Source organism: Colletotrichum aenigma (genome assembly GCF_013390185.1).
Source record: "Colletotrichum aenigma strain Cg56 chromosome Unknown KSG_Cg56_contig05, whole genome shotgun sequence".
NCBI classification, from domain to species: domain Eukaryota; kingdom Fungi; phylum Ascomycota; class Sordariomycetes; order Glomerellales; family Glomerellaceae; genus Colletotrichum; species Colletotrichum aenigma.
In genome coordinates this window covers 27959-44002 of record NW_023500911.1, presented here as the reverse complement: position 1 = coordinate 44002, position 16044 = coordinate 27959, and the positions used below count along the sequence as shown (strand labels likewise).

The 16044-nt window shown below is 48.1% G+C and overlaps 2 protein-coding genes across 2 annotated transcripts; both read left to right on the top strand.

Annotated features, from left to right (window-relative positions):
- Nucleotides 1-770: 770 nt before the first annotated feature.
- Nucleotides 771-2573, top strand: CGCA056_v007663 (uncharacterized protein; the record flags this gene model as incomplete). Its single annotated transcript, XM_037322911.1, has 1 exon — nucleotides 771-2573. The coding sequence occupies one exon, from the start codon at nucleotides 771-773 to the stop codon at nucleotides 2571-2573; it is 1803 nt and encodes a 600-aa protein (XP_037177348.1).
- An 8184-nt stretch (nucleotides 2574-10757) lies between these two features.
- CGCA056_v007662 (uncharacterized protein) lies at nucleotides 10758-13832 on the top strand (the record flags this gene model as incomplete). Its single annotated transcript, XM_037322910.1, has 2 exons — nucleotides 10758-12039; nucleotides 13825-13832. 2 exons carry the CDS (start codon nucleotides 10758-10760, stop codon nucleotides 13830-13832), a joined length of 1290 nt encoding a protein of 429 aa, XP_037177347.1.
- Between the last annotated feature and the right edge of the window lie 2212 nt (nucleotides 13833-16044).

The following is a 16044-nucleotide window of genomic DNA, read 5'->3' as shown; positions in this document are numbered from 1 at the left end:
ATACCTCTTGAGTAAACAGACCAAGAAGGCCTCCCACTCTGAATCGAAGACTGCGAGCAAAACATCTCGAGAGACTTCAAGGCGAATGCCGGGATCGTTCTAACTTTGCCAAAGGCCCTGCTCTCTAGACTCTTCAATAATTTGGTCTTGCGTTCGCTCCAATGGCTCTGAATCACACTTGGGCTTAGCTGTAGATTAGCTGTAGTCGCGGGGACGGCTACTAAGCTTTTACATCCTAGGTAAGTTAGGACCCTTGCCTATGTTACCTGCCAGCTTCGCGAAGTTCGGACCAGATCTGAATTTGCCTTTCATGCGCACAAATCAAGCTTCGGCTCCTAAATAAATCCCGGCTAACAGCTGCAGGTAGCGAGCTCCGCAAACCAAACGTTGGCAAAGTCTCAGTACGAGCCCCACTGCATTACACCCCCAGAAATGAACTGCAATCAAAAGTCTCAATACTCGGAGTCGTTAATGACGCACTTTGCCAGGTTGACCGGTTCAAGAGGTCGGATCTGTGAGGGGAAATTGTGGGTCTCTTGTAGGCCCGGACCTTGTTTGCACAACAGACCAGGGGTTCAATAGGATGATGAGATGAAGGATCACGCTGCTCGGGCCCCCAGGAATACCTCGCATTAGGAAAGAGGGGAAGAGAGTGCTGATGGAATGTGGTATAAGACGGACAGTCATGTCGACATCCTCCTGTAGGGTTGGTCCCATTCTTTGAAGCGCTTGCTCCGGGTGTCTGTTTTGTCCCGCCTTCGTCGCTCACGATGTGGCTCTTCTCTGCCCTTTCATGGGCATTGTTTCTTGGGTTGTCGGTTTGGGCAGATTCGGATTCAAACAATGGCAACGGTCAAAATCCTGAGTTCTACAACTCAGCCCGCCATGCCGCGGCAGACCCCTACGTCCTCTATGATTGGGAGAGCGGGCAGTATTACGCCTACTCAACCGAGGGTGCTGACGATGGTTACCACTTTGCAATCTACGTTAGCCCTGACCTTTCGACCTGGCGCAAACACCCAGGCGGCGTCTTGAAGGCATGTTACGATGATCAGATGAAACAGATCGATGGTGGTCAGGCTTGCTGGGCCCGCGATTGGCAATGGGCTCCTGAAACATACTACAACGCAAAGACGGGATGGTACTTCTTTTTCTTCGCAGGGCGTTTGCGCGAAGATATGGCGAAAGACCACTTCCGCTACTCAAAATTTGAGGAACCATCGAAATTGGGAGTGGCCGTTTCGCGATCTCCTACAGGTCCATTCAAAGAGATTCAGTCGGAGCCCATTGGTTACTATCCATTCGACCCCGATTACCATGACGTCAATCTCATCATGGACGACAAGCAAATGCTGCCACCAAAGACCCACGAGGAGGGAAAGCAAGCTCCAAAGGGTACTTACATACCTACGATTGACCCGAACATCTTTTTTGACCAGGACGGCCGTATTTACTTGTACACCTCTCGAAACGCGTACCGTAATTGGAATTGGGATGACAAGCTCGGCAAGTACATCGAGGAGTCGAATATCATCGTTGTCGAGATGGACCGAGCCTGGTGGGACGATCCATTTGCGCGAACCATGCCAGATATTGCGTCGTCAGAGGTTGATGTCCACGCCCGCGATGCGCCGGACTTGTCGAGCAATATCACTTCATATAATGGGACTGGCGAGATTGGGAACCCCCCGCGCAAAGATGGATGGAGAACGGTCATTTCGTATGGAGCTGACCCGCAACAATGGGAGAACTTTCATGTCGATGATTACGAGAAGAACAACGGTACGAAGAAGGACCGAAGGTGGTCAGAGGGCAGTACAGTTATCAGGCGCACGGGAAAAGATGGCAAACCAACCTACCTTCTCACATACAGCGCCAACAACTACGAAGCCTCAAACTATGGCTTGGGATTCGCAACGGCCGAGACTCCATTGGGCCCCTTCCGAAAATCTGCCAAGAACCCCGTTCTATCACAGGCTCCGGATGCTGGGATCCCCATATACTCTACTGGCCACGGAAGCATTGTGGCATCGCCCCCCAAGAACACAAGGAGCAGAGTTGGTGCTCAGGAGGTCACTCAAAGTACCCCTGAGGGAGCCGAGCTATTCTACGTGCATCATGCGCGCAACGACACAACGCGCGATCGATCAATATACACCACCCGAATGAGCCTCGACGACTCTTCGATCTACTTTGGTTCCGATAATGCCATAACAATGAACCTGACGTCATTGGATCAGCCACTCCCTTTGAACACGTACCCGATTCAACTTGAAATTGGGTGTCCCCGGGGCAGAAACTTCGATTCACAATTCGAAGTGCGTGTTGTTTCGAAGACCGGAGCTCCTTTTGACTTGACCGAAGGCTCGAACAGAGTCGTTGCCCAACCGGAAATAATAGAAGCTTTCTCTATCGAGCCTGTCAGAGGAAGAGATGGAACGTTTGTCCTCAAATTCGACAAAGGCTCCGTGCAAGAGCTGGCTTATCAGCGCTCTAGTGTCAAGGGCAACTGGACATTGGTTGACAGCCAAAAGGTTCGCTGCCGGATAAGCTCCCGTCAGTATCGTGTGTAATATGAGACAGGTTATGCCATGGATGTTGTATATATCAAAGTCGTCACAGCAACACTAGAATGTGAATAGTTGGCAAATTAGGAGAGCAATACGATCTGGAGCGTGTTGGGGTAATAACCTCAAGGTCGCTTTAGATCAACACTAATAGTGTAGCCAGCCCGGGTGATTATGGAAGAATGTGTTTCTGGAACTGTAGGTCGCTCTTGTTAATAGTCCTAGGACTTTGATTTAGTGTATGCTTCTATTTCCAGAGTGTTGATAATCATGCTGCGCCTGAGCTTCGACGCTGTTGTTAGCGCTCGGAAGAAATATGTTTTGATCAGCAGTAGAAAGAAGTCTGGCCACGTTTTATGCGCCGTGCGCCATCAACCACGTCGTCTGCGTGAAGAAAAAAGTAGTAAGTGGTTGATTAGCGGGCCAACACACAATTGAATCTTGGTGGGACGCTTGTTTCCTCGAGGATATAGCTTTGAGGCGAACATGTCTAATCTTGAGGTCTAGAATCTTGGTTTGATATCTGCGATTTGAGAAGTAATGGTCTGAAAGTGCTTTTCTTCTTACTAAGGGAAATATCACCGTTGCATACCGGTCAACGTATTGAGGTCCAATACAACGCAATCTGAGGGCCCTTTATTAGGGGTGTCATAGATCACCCGTCGCTCATTACGGGCAAGACTCATTCAGAGATGAAATCAATGAATAAACCTCGGCATGCTTTCCAAAAGCAAAAGAAATGGCTAGACCCTGGGGCGCGGAGGGAGGGCCGTATCGTGGTGATCATCCATGATCCCTGCCAAATGGGACGCGACGCGAAAGGCGCGACACGTCCCTCCCTTCAAATACCCACCGCCAGAAGCTACAACTAGTGCCCACTGTCCGCTTTATCTGATATACAAGAACAAGCCAGTCTGCACCCTGAATTGTTGTATCACCTCTGCAGGACATCTTGGTGTTCGCGATGGATATACGCAACTATTTGAAACGATCGCACTCGGACTCATCGTCCGACGAGTCGCAGACACCCCCGAGAAAGGTCGCGAAGTCTGCATCCACCAAACCTAGAACTATCGCAAAGGCTTCTGCGGCCAAAAGGCCTGCTGCTCAGAAGGCGAAAACAAAGTCACCAAATAGAACTTATGATGAAGCCATCAAGTCAATCGATAAGACTTATGCGCAGTTCCTGAAGAAGTACAAGCCGAATGGCTCCTGGGTGGGTCTTGCTCTGCTCTTTGTCTTCATCACGACCATGCCTAACTCCCGAAAATAGACAGCCGACGAGTTCTCTGGCGGGTTTGCCCGCTTTCTGCCTATGGCACAGAATTTAAAGGACGAGTCGCTTCCCTTAGCTTTCAACCTAATTCTCGACATTGGAGAACATTCCTACGGCGACGTGGATTATGGCGCAAAGACGTGCGGCTACGGAGACACTGATGAGCCGTTCCAAGCCATGGACAACGCGTTATTGGAAATCATCGAGTCTCGCCTGGAAGACTGCACTGACAACGATTGCAACGATGTGGCATTCATTTTAAGCCCAACGACAGACGACATGGGGACCTCTCAGGATGAGCTGCGAGAGGCGTTGAAACCCAAGGGAATTCGGAACAAGTCTCAGTTTTTGATGAATGACAGGGCGAGGAGAGGAGATCAGCAACTTTTGATGACACGGCGGAGGAATCGTCGCATGGATACAGTTGACTGGGCCGGGAATGCGCTCAATGATCTGAGCGAAACTCGGAGGCGCATCGACAGCTGGGGCCTGGGAGAACATTACTTTGCGAAGAGCATCGCAAAGCTATCCGTTATCAAAGGCATTGACGTACCGAGGTACAACGACTATCATCAGCCCTTGAGTATCTGAGGTTTAAAGGGGACGTCGGGGCTGTGTAAGAATGGGGCTTGCAGCATGTTTCCGCGAGATGCATAGGTATTTGCTTGCGCGTACAATTTGACAAAATGAGAAAAATCGTCTTATTGGGATGAGACCTCATATTGACGTGATGTTCGCCGATGATTCGATGAGACCATCTTATTATACCACAGCAACTGCAAAAAGTCACTCGAGAAGGGATCTTGACTGGCTGCAAACCTTTGCCTTACGGTAAGAACGGCGTCAATTTCACATTTCGGGATGATAGAAACACCTCAAGTATGGACTGCGTTCCTATCTATTCGATGCCCAGTCTTTCAGAAGCGTTTGAGACCGGGCCTGGAATGTGATTAGAGTTAAGATTCAAATGTAAGCTCGAGCCTGCAAACATATTCAACTTTGGAATAGGTCGTAATGAATCTTTAAGCAGATTGTTAGCATTAGTGATATGAACATTCCAGGGCCTGGGAAATGGAAGATTTGGTTCATAACTCTCACCGTGAAACATTACATATTGTGCGCCATTTCCCCCGAAAGCCTGATAGTGAAGCGAAAATTAATGATCACAATACGGCGAATGCCCTTATTTGTGCCGACGGAACAATGTAATTTAAGAAACAAAACCAGACTAAGAAAAGTGTCCCTTGAACTGCCACCGGATTTGCAATGTTGGCGCAGTCCCAGATGCGTCACAATTCGGCGAGGCCGGCGACTTAAGAATTAAATCAGGGGGTTCGTCTCACCTTAGTCTGACACATGTATCGACCCTGAAGTTGTACCCTAAATTTAGATGAACCTAGATTAAACTTTCAATGCTCTAACAGGACTTCCGCATTCTGAATCCATCAGCCTGACTGTCAACTCGGACTTTCTCCAACAAGGTACGCCCAACCTGATAACAATGCCTCGGATGAGGCCGGTCGTAAGGCGCCTTGTCAGCTAAGTGAATTTGGTTTCACTTTGATAGAATGGGACTCTTAACGCAACTCCCACCGGCCTTGTTACTGTAACCGAGTCAGGCGCTCTTATCTTTCGGTGACAGCAAAATTCTAGCCCCCCGTTCTCATACAAAAGGAAGCCTTCTCCTAAATCCATGATAAATGATTGCAGCATCTTCATCGCGAATATATTACAGCCAACAGCTCAGCCATCAATTGTTTAAGTTTTGCATTTTCGCGTTTGTCCTCCGGAAGGCGTCGGTTGTCTTTTCAAGGCATGTTCTATCTGAGCAAATTAGGATGTTGCTGAACTAACACGGAATCAACACAGCAAGCGGGCATATCTCACCATAAAGCTCAAAATGAAGTTTCATGCATCTGTCGGTCTCCTGCTTTTGCAAGGTGCGAGTAATGTGGCTGGCCTCTGCACCTGTCTCGCGATTACGCAGAATGGCATAGAAAATGACATCGAGGCTGGCAAAAGATGCTGCAAAGGGACAGGGGACAAGTTGTCAGGCAACCTCTGCAATGCTGCGAATTTCGATGCATTCGCGAGCTGCTGTGATAGTCAGAAAGGTTCTGAGTCTGTCACACCTTCAGGGTTCGACTGTACTCTGTGAGCGACGGATGGCATAATTCTGCTGGGATAACCTTCTCCTTTGTAACATTTTCGTAGCGCAGTATTTAGAAAATACCACACGATCACAAACATGTTCTCTGAAGGGAAGACTGGGCCGTGAATATTGTTCATTCTGCGGGCTTTAGAGACTTCACAGGGAAGCTTGGAGGTATGGTGGCTTAGGCTGATAAGATCGAAGGGCGCATAGCATACAAAATCTAATGACGGCATCTTTTTAGTCGGACAGCTGTGACATTCCGGAGCGAAAAAGCAAGTTTGCCTGTGCTTGACGTGACGAGTTGGCTAACACGGCTCCAATGGTGAGGTCATAGCCCTGTCTGCGGTATTGTCTGGACAACAACAGAGCAGTAACGGTATCTCCCCCACATTCAAAAATGGGCGCATGATCCTCCTTGATTTCCAAACCAATTGCTTTCCACACTTCCAGCACCACAAGACGTACCTCCTCGGGAGTCTCGTCTATGAATTACTGATTCACACAAGCTTGTTCATCAGCGGAAGCTGCCAGCGATGGACTTTTGGAGGCCTCGCTCCTGAATCAATGGGAAGCCTTGGATATCCACAGGCTGATGTCACGGGGCTTGGTTTTCAGCAAGTCCTCAACCTGCCCGGCAAAGCCCTTCAATTTCTCCTCATCAAAAGCCGCGCTTGAAAATTTGAAGCCTACGACAAGCTGTTCATCAGTTGGACGCACAATCGTCCACAGGGCCGAAGATCGTGACGGATGACTAGCAGCAGGAGGCATCATGCGAGCTGTGATTGAGTCTCCTAGGTCGAGCTCCTCATGCCCCAAGACCGTAGGACTTTGGAAATTCACGACTGATCCAAACAGGCTGTTCAACGGCCAGTCTGTACAGTCCTTCTGGATTGTCCGGTAACTGAGATAGGCGAACGAAGCAGCGGCCAGGGACTGTTCCTGCAACTGCGCAGGCAGCGCGACAAACGCCATGTTTGACTCGAAGTGAGCTCTTACGGGGTTGGTGTTCATGCGGACCGCGGACGGTTTCCTGGTCTATACTAGCCGACAAAGATGGGTTGTAACGGTTGGCAAGGACTTCGGCGAAGACGACGTCTTGCGTGCCTGCCTCGCGGGCCGTGAACAGGGCCCAGGCGGCTTTGAAGAGGTTCGCTGTCGTCAGGCCGCGAACTGCAAGAATTGGGAGCGAGACACGGAGCTCAACTTGCTTCAAGGTCTCAGGCGTCTGCCGCGGTGGCACGAGGTAGGTTAGCCGAGATCCTTTTAGAGTCACCCGCCAGAATCCTTTTGCTTCCAAGTGATCCAGCTGAGTGAGCCGGCGTGCCCATTCTAGGAACGATGTTCCGTGAGAGAGCTCTCGTCCGGCGTACCCAGCGGCGACATCGTTCCACATCATTCTAAGGGAGATGGCGTCGTATAACGCGTGGTGGATCTCGAGGCGGAGCCGATGGCAGCGTTTTCCGTCAGAGGCCACGTAGAATTGTGGTAAGATATCATTGCGTTGGGAGTGAACCGGCCCGTCGTCTGGTATTATTTGAGAGTCTACTGGGCGCCTCAAGACAATCTGATACAGTCTCGGACCCTTCTGAGTGAATGCCGTCCGTGGAATTTCGTGGGCTTTTAAAACCTGGGTGCATGTCAGTTTGATCCGATCCACGTCTGCAGGCGGCTCAAAAATGAGGCTAGTCTTTAAGACCAAGGCATGTCGATCTAGCTCACCCAGCGCGATCATAGGTGCCTGCGCGTTTGCTTCGGCAACAGCTTCAATGTCAATCGCGGAAAATCCCCCAAACGGGTAGTCTGAGACCACTGGATTCTCGGAAGGCTGTGTAGGAGACACAGCGGATGAAGACGTTGTAACTTCATCGCATCGAGACACCACCTCAGCGAGACTTAAGCTTTGCGTCAGAGCCTGCAATGGCACGACCAAGCCACGCCTACGACACATGCCTGCCGCTCGCATCGCGGCGATGCTGTCTCCCACAAGCAGCATGAAGTTACTTTCACGTCCGATTGTCCGCTCGGGAACATTCAGTACCGAAGCCCACACCGACTGCATCGTTTTCTCGTGTTTAGATATTGGCGCATTTAACGCGATCGTAGCGGAGGGTTGGAGCGCACCGCGTACCGCATCCATGTCTTGCGACCGTACCCAGGCAATAACCGAGGGACGATTCAGTTTACCTGAAGTAACCACGGGCATTGCATCTTGCACCACCAACCAAGCCGTGGGGACCATGTAGGAGGGAGTAACTGTAGTACATGGTCCCTGATGCCCCCGAGGCGCTTGGACAAGTCGTAGTCTGTTGGCAGAGACATCTGTCTTATTGCTTGTTTGGCCGAACCCTGGAGATATTTTGCTGTATGCTCAAGCTGTGCATCGGCTAAATATATTACGGCGGTGAGCTTGTTACCGTCGTTATGCCACGGCTGCATGCAGGCGACGACTTCACGGACGCCAGAGACACGAACGAGAGCTTGTTCCGCCTCGCCGAACCCAAACCGCTGGCCTCGTATCTTCACTTGCCCATCTCGCCTGCCGGTGAAGTCGCCTACCGGTGAAGGTCATGCTGCCATCTGCGTTGTACTTCGCCGTATCTCCGGTGCGGTAACACCCAGATTCTCGACCTGGGGGAAGCCACGATAGCCGAGGGACAAAGGGGGCTCTCGTAAGGGCCTCGTCGTCGAGGTATTCCCGAGCTACGCCGGGCCCTTCTACGAGTATCTCGCCTATTGTTCCTTACTCAGTTATTCCATGCCGGAACGCGTCGAGATACGGCCATCCGTGTACAGCCATTGGCCCGACCCGACCGGAGCCCCGCTTGCCACCCCCTGCCCGACTTGGAAATCTCGACGCGTTCCCTGGGATCTCTGATTGGCCGGCAATAGCCTGAGTATGTCTCCATCTTCGATTGAAATCTCGATGCGTTCCGAAATGAGACCCCTTCTCCTGACTGATGGTTTGTGAACTGGAACTAAGAGTAGTAGGTCAACAGCTTCTGCTTTAGAGAGTTAGAGAAAATGAAGAAAAGTAAGCAAGAGAGAAAAAAGAAAAAAGTTTATAGCGAAGTAATAATTAAGAAGAAAGCAGGGGAAAAAACCTGTTTTCTATTACACCTCTCTCATTAGAGAAAAACAGTTGAATTAGTTCTTAGTGAACATGACTCTCCTATCTCCCCTTCTATTGTCGCTGCCGTCTAGGCCTATAGCACCACGCAGCTTGACGGACAAGCAACGCTAGCGCCTAGAAGCCTTGCAACTGCATTTGAACGAGCCTGAGCTAGTCCTCATCTGCCAGCCCTGCAGCTACGCCTTAAAGCTGTTCAGGGAGCGTGTGAGCTGCCACCTAGCTGAGAAACATAAGGTTCCTAAGCTATAACGCTGTGGACTGAGCGCTTTAGTGAAGTCCCTATATCTAGGGGACCTAAATAATATTACTCTCTATCCTAACAGCCTCCCACTGCATAAAGCGCTAATAGTTACCTATAGCCACACCTGCTGCTGCTGCAGCTACTAGACAGCAAGTGATAACCTGATATGCCGCCATATCATAAAGTTATACAGTATTAAAGGCTTGCAGAAGACTAACAGCTAGCAATAGGACCATATCCACAGTAGCATCCTGCTATAAAGCTAGTTGCAGAACAGTGCGCAGGGTTTCTAGATAGCCCAGCCTACTGCAGCAGGGTTAACGCCACCCTGCGAGACAGGGACTCCTAATGCTAATAATATGCCTGCCGCCCAGCACGCTCTGCTCGCCACAGCTCATAATGCAGAAAAAGCCCATCTTGCTGGCGGTGTCCATACTACTATTTCTGCTATAAGGCCTGTTGATATTATATTCTAGACCAGCTGGATGCATCGCACCAGCTGGGATCTTATGTTTAATAGCGCCTGCTGCAACTTCCTCATGAAGATATTAGAGCTGCCGACCACTAGCTGGGACGTCCAGGATGTTGTTACGACCTGTTATGCATGGATAACAGTTGACCAACCCCACTTAGGCGTTAGGCGGCTAGGACAGGACATTTATACTCTGCAGGATCATAGGAACAACAGGGCCTCACTTAGAATAGAAGAACTATAGTATAAGTCACATAATAATAAGAAGGACTAATAAGAGATAAGCAGCCCTAACTTAGGACTAATATAGAGAAAGCAGTCCACACCTAGGGACTGCTCAGAAAGACATCAGTCCTCAGAATAAGGAAACTACCTTAGACTTATATATAATATAACCCTGAGCCTAGCTTATGGTCAGACTTCAATAGCTCTTCAGCAATTAACTTAGTATTTATCCTCATAAATACTCTCAGCTTACCTTTATTATAAATTACTTATTAAGTCTAAAACTAATCACCTTAGCCTCTAAAGACTAATCTACTATAGCCTATAACCTATAACCCAGACCACAACCCTAATATACTGTTATAACATATTAATCCCTAGCTTCTATCAGCAGACCTTACTATTAGATAGCTGACTATAACATTTTAATTGCTCCTATTTAGTAAGTTAACTATTAATACCTACTAACGTGGCTCATCAGTGAGTGGGCCACCATCAGTGACCGGGCCACTTTTCCCACCTTCATCACCTTCTAGCTTTGACACGTCCTTTCTTCCACAAAACAATGTCCGAAACCTCGCCCGAGCACAGGATCATTCTAGCAATTGATGCGATCCGATTGACACTGGGATTAAGTATCCGACGTGCAGCGACTATCTACAACGTTCCGAGAACTACCCTCCAGTCCAGAATGAAGGGTCAAAGTGCGAAGGTCGATAGCAGGAATGCCCAGCTGAATTTGACAGAGACCGAAGAGGAGGCAATTGTTCGATACATTATTGACCTGGATTCTCGAGGATTCTCGCCCAGACGTGTGGATGTGGGAGATATGGCCAATACGCTGCTCCGGAAGCGTGATGGCCGACCGGTCGGGAAGCGCTGGACGGAACGCTTCGTCCAGCGACGCCTGGAGCTTAAGACGCGATTTTCTTGCGTTTATGACTATCAGAGGGGCCTCTGCGAAGATCGTATAATTATCGAGCCTTGGTTCCGACTTGTGGCCAATATGCGATCGAAATGCGGTATTACGGACGATGATTTTTACAACTTTGATGAGACCGGCTTTATGATGGGTATGATCCGGCCTGGAATGGTTGTTACACGTTCCGATCGGATTGGGAAGCCAAAAAAAGTTCAGCCTGGTAACCGAGAATGGGCTACCGCGATTTGTTGTGTTGCTGGTGATGGTTACGCGATGCCGCCTTTTTTGGTGGTTCAGGGTCGCTTCCACCTCGCGAGTTGGTACTCCGAGGCCCAGATTCCGGACAGCTGGGCAGTCAAAACAACTTCCAATGGATGGACCAATAACGAGACTGCCCTGGAATGGCTTCGGTATTTCGATAAATACTCAAAACCACGACTGAGAGGCATATATCGGATGCTAGTCGTCGATAGCCATGAAAGCCACGTTAGCAGCGATTTCGAGGACTATTGCAAGAAGAACAAAATTATAACTATCTGTCTGCCAGCTCATTCATCACATCTAACACAGCCTCTCGACGTTGGCTGCTATAGTGTGTTGAAGTTGAGATATGGCTCTCAGATTGAGCACTTCATCAAGGCCCGGATTACCCACATCGCCAAACCCGAGTTCTTTCTCGCATTCAAGGCCGCATTCCTTCAAACCTTTACTCAGGAAAACGTCCATGGGGGTTTTAGAGGGGCTAGGCTTATTCCCTATAACCCTCAGACTGTCCTTTCTAAGCTGGATGTGCAGTTACGGACACCAACAGCCCCGAACACTCCTAACAGGCTACCCAACCCTTGGGTTTCTAAGACGCCTCAAACCACCAACGAGGCTATTTCTCAGTCTTCACTTATAAAGGAAAGAATCTCCAGACATCAGGGAAGCTCGCCGACTCCAATTTGTGAAGCTGCCGATAAACTTGAAAAAGGGATTCAGTATATTGCCCATGCAGCTGCCCTTATGGAGGAAGAGCTACGCAATCTTCGAGAAGCAAATATGGCCCTTAGTAAGCGTCGGAGAGCCAAAAGAACTAGACTACAAGACGGAGGGGCACTAGATGGGTCTCAGGCAAGGGAAGTCATGGCCGAAAAGGGTGTTGTTGAGGAGGAAGGGTGTGAACAGGAGGAAAACGAGGGGTCGTCGAAGCGTCGTCGGACAGGTTTACGACATTGTGGTATCTGTCGCAAGACCGGCCACAACGCAAGAACCTGTCCAGAGGCTGTGGAAATAAGTAGTTCAAGTGATTCTGAGTAGTTGCAATTGATTCAATTGATTTTGGTCGAGATATGGAAGCTGTGAGTGATGAAGGTGGGAAAAGTGGCCCGGTCACTGATGGTGTCACGGTCTATGGACCGGTGTTCGGCCTTCGGCAAGACCCTCAGCCACGACTCATTGGACCCACCAAATCCAATGGCGCATTTGCTAGAAGGTTCCAGGAATATCGACAGGGTTAATGGCAAGGTTATAAGAATACCCAGGAAATAGGGAGGATACGGTTCTGTTTCCTGTTCTTCAAGAAGATTTATTGTACTCGTAGTAGTAGGCTAGACCAATGGCATCAACCTTGTCCTAGACCCTTACATTATAATAAATCTTCTTCAAGAACGCCACCGCGACACTTTTACTCACGTCCTTCACAGAGTTGGATTAGTAGTTTTACGACAGTCGAACACCCAGTGAGTCGACAATTCAGCAGTCAAATCAGTCGTCAGGTAGAAGGTTACTGCTTCGCAGGGCACCTCGTCGACAATCCAATCAGTAGGAACCAGATGTTACGGTCAGCTATCCGACAGTAGGATCTGCTAACAGAAGCTGGGGATTGATACGTTCTAACAGTACACTGGGTCGTGGTCGTAGGTTGTAGGTCGTAGGCTGTAGTAGATCGGTTCTTCAGAGGCCAAGGTGATCAGTCTTAGACTCAATAAGTGATTCGCAGTGAAGGTAAGCTGAGAGTATCCGTGAGGATGAATACTAAGTTGATTGCTGAAGAGCTATAGAAGTCTGACCATAAGCCAGGCTTAGGGTTATTATAAATAAGTCTAATTCTGAACATATTCCTTTGTACCTTAGGTCGATCTGGATCATTCCGATCCAGAATGATCGTTTAGCCCCTAAGTCGTGTTAGATCATATTGATCCAATATGATCGTTATCTTATCATCACGTGACTTAGACACTAGTTCTTCTGTTACTGAGTGAGTTCCTGTTGTTCCCGTGATCCTGCAGTACAAATGTCCTGTCCTAGCCGCCCGACGCCCAAGTGGGTCGGTCAACTGTTATCCATGCATAACGGGTCGTAACACCAGAACGAGTCACACTATTACGAAACATCTCAACACACCAACCAACTAACAAAATGACGACTAATGAAGGTATCAGCCTAACATCTCTCAAAGTTTTGAGGACATAAAGCAGCAAACCCCGCCACAGCCTCCCACACCCACCGATGTTCAACGGTTTGAAGTCATAATGGCGCGGTTGGAAGTTAGAGATTAAAGGCAAGATTGAGGAAGACTCAGATGCGATTAGCAATACGAAGTCACAGTTGCGATATATATACACCTGTTTAGAAGGATCAGCCAAAACGAATATCACTACCTTCTACGAACTCAAACTCAGAAAAGAACACCTAAGCCCCCAGGCCTTAATCTAACGACTAGACCTTCTGTACGGCGAGAGGAATCAAAAGGAAAAAGCTATCTAAGCCCTATATACGATCCGACAGAAGGATATCGAATTATTCACTGCATTCTACCTACGGTTCGAAAAAGAGATTGCTAACGCAGAGGCAGAACGATAGGAAGACTCAGCTAAGATATCTTACCTTCAGAACGCTCTTCACCTAAAGCTGAAAGCCCACCTTATTAGCTGCCCCCAGTTGCATCTTAATTTATATAAAGCATTTGCAAAAAAATGCGAGGAGATCAGCAATTAAATAGAGTTATTTAGAGAATAGACTTATGAGAAGAAAACGAACGCCCTGCAAAAGCCTACGTAGCCTCGTTTGCAACCTAATGCTGCTCCTACGAGAGACATAATGGAGTGGGAGCCCACGAATACTGTTCAAGTTAGAATATTCAACCTAAAGAGGAACCTTACTGGATACCCCTCTAAGCGGCCAGAGGACTAATCCCTTCTCGGAAAACGAGCAAAGTAGGTCGATAAATTGGAGCTTGAGAAACGAAGGATCGAGAGGAGGTGTCTCTATTGTGGAAGAGACGGTTGCAGGATAGATGATTGTCCGTTAGCAGCAGTAGTACCCCCATCTGGTCAGAAGATATCTGCCTACAGAAGCATCGCTAAGGACAGAGACAGAGTTACTAAAGCTGCAGTTGAAGAAGATAACGAAGAAGATTAATAGGGGCGCGCAGGAGTCACAGCTGAATGGAATCAGTTTCAGAATCAAGGCGGCATGGACTAAGAAGGGTTATATGTGAACATTAGAATCAACATAACATATTTTACCAGAGCCCTATACGACGATGGTTGCCACTGCTATATGTCTATTTCTTTGAAACTGGCCAGAAAGCTTCAACTCCTAATTATTAACATCACCCCTAGAGACCTTTTGTAAGTCTCACATATTCAAAAACAAGCCATCACATAGGTGGCCTACTTTGATATCGATATCGATAGATATAAGCAGCAGAGAGTTTTTGCTTATGTTATCCCAGACTAAACAGAAGACGTTATTCTCAGTATCCCTTAGGCTCGCCAGCAAGACGTTCAAGTCAGGCCCCAATATAACGAACTTTACGTTAGAACGACTGGAATATATATTACGATCCAGTACTCCCCCACCTGGGACTCAGACCCTACGATCTGATCAGTCGCTGCAAGCACACTCACGACGAGAATACATTCTTCTTAGCGATCCTACAAACTGATCTAGATCTTCTCAGTTACTATGAAAGATATCGAAAAAGCGCTTGCTAGGTTCCAAAAAAAATCAACCAACCTAGCAACCAAACTACCAGCGCATTATCGCCATATGATTAATCTATTCAAGAAGGAAATAGCCGACAAATTGCCACCACACCAACCTAGTGTTAGCCACGCTATTCAGCTTGAGAAAGACGACCATAGAAACGAGAAGCAACCACCATAGGGGCCTATTTACAGCATGTCCAAGGAGGAGCTATTAGTTCTCCAGAAAACCCTGACGGATCTGCTGGATAAAGGTTTCATCAGAGCCAGCAACTCCCCTGCTGCTGCCCCTATACTCTTCGTACGAAAGCCAGGAGGTGGTTTATGGTTCTATGTGGACTACTGTAAGCTGAATTCTATTACCTGCAAAGACTGATACCTAATACCCCTTATTGCAGACACTCTCCGTCAGCTTTCAAAGGCAAAATAGTTCACTAAGCTGGATGTCTCATCTGCTTTTTGGAAAATCAGGATGCACGAAGGGGATGAATAGAAGACGGCGTTCCACACTAGGTATGGCCTTTTTGAATGGCTGGTTACTTCGTTCGGCCTCACTGGTGCCCCAGCAACCTTCCAGAGGTATATCAACCATATTCTGAGAGAATACCTAGACGACTTTATTTCTGCCTATATTGATGATATTTTAATTTTTACAGATGGGACACTATATGATCACTAACAAAAAGTCCTGAAGGTGTTACAAAAGCTCTAAGAAGCCGGACTGCAACTGGATATCGATAAGTGCGAGTTTGAATAAAAATAAGTCAAGTACCTTAGCTATATTATTGATATAGACTTAGGTATCAGTGTTGATCTAAATAAAATCAAAGCTATTAAGCACTGGGAAACACCAATAACTATTCGAGGCGTACGAGGATTCCTTGGATTCACCAACTACTATCGAGACTTCATTCCGGATTTTTCCACAACAGCTGCGCTATTAACATACCTCACTAAAAAGGATATCCCCTACCACTAGACCGATAATTGCTAACAAGCATTCAAAAAGCTTAAGACAGCATTAATAATAGCCCCTATGCTGGCGAAGTTTGACCCTGAATGCCTAACTTGCGTGCAGCCAGACT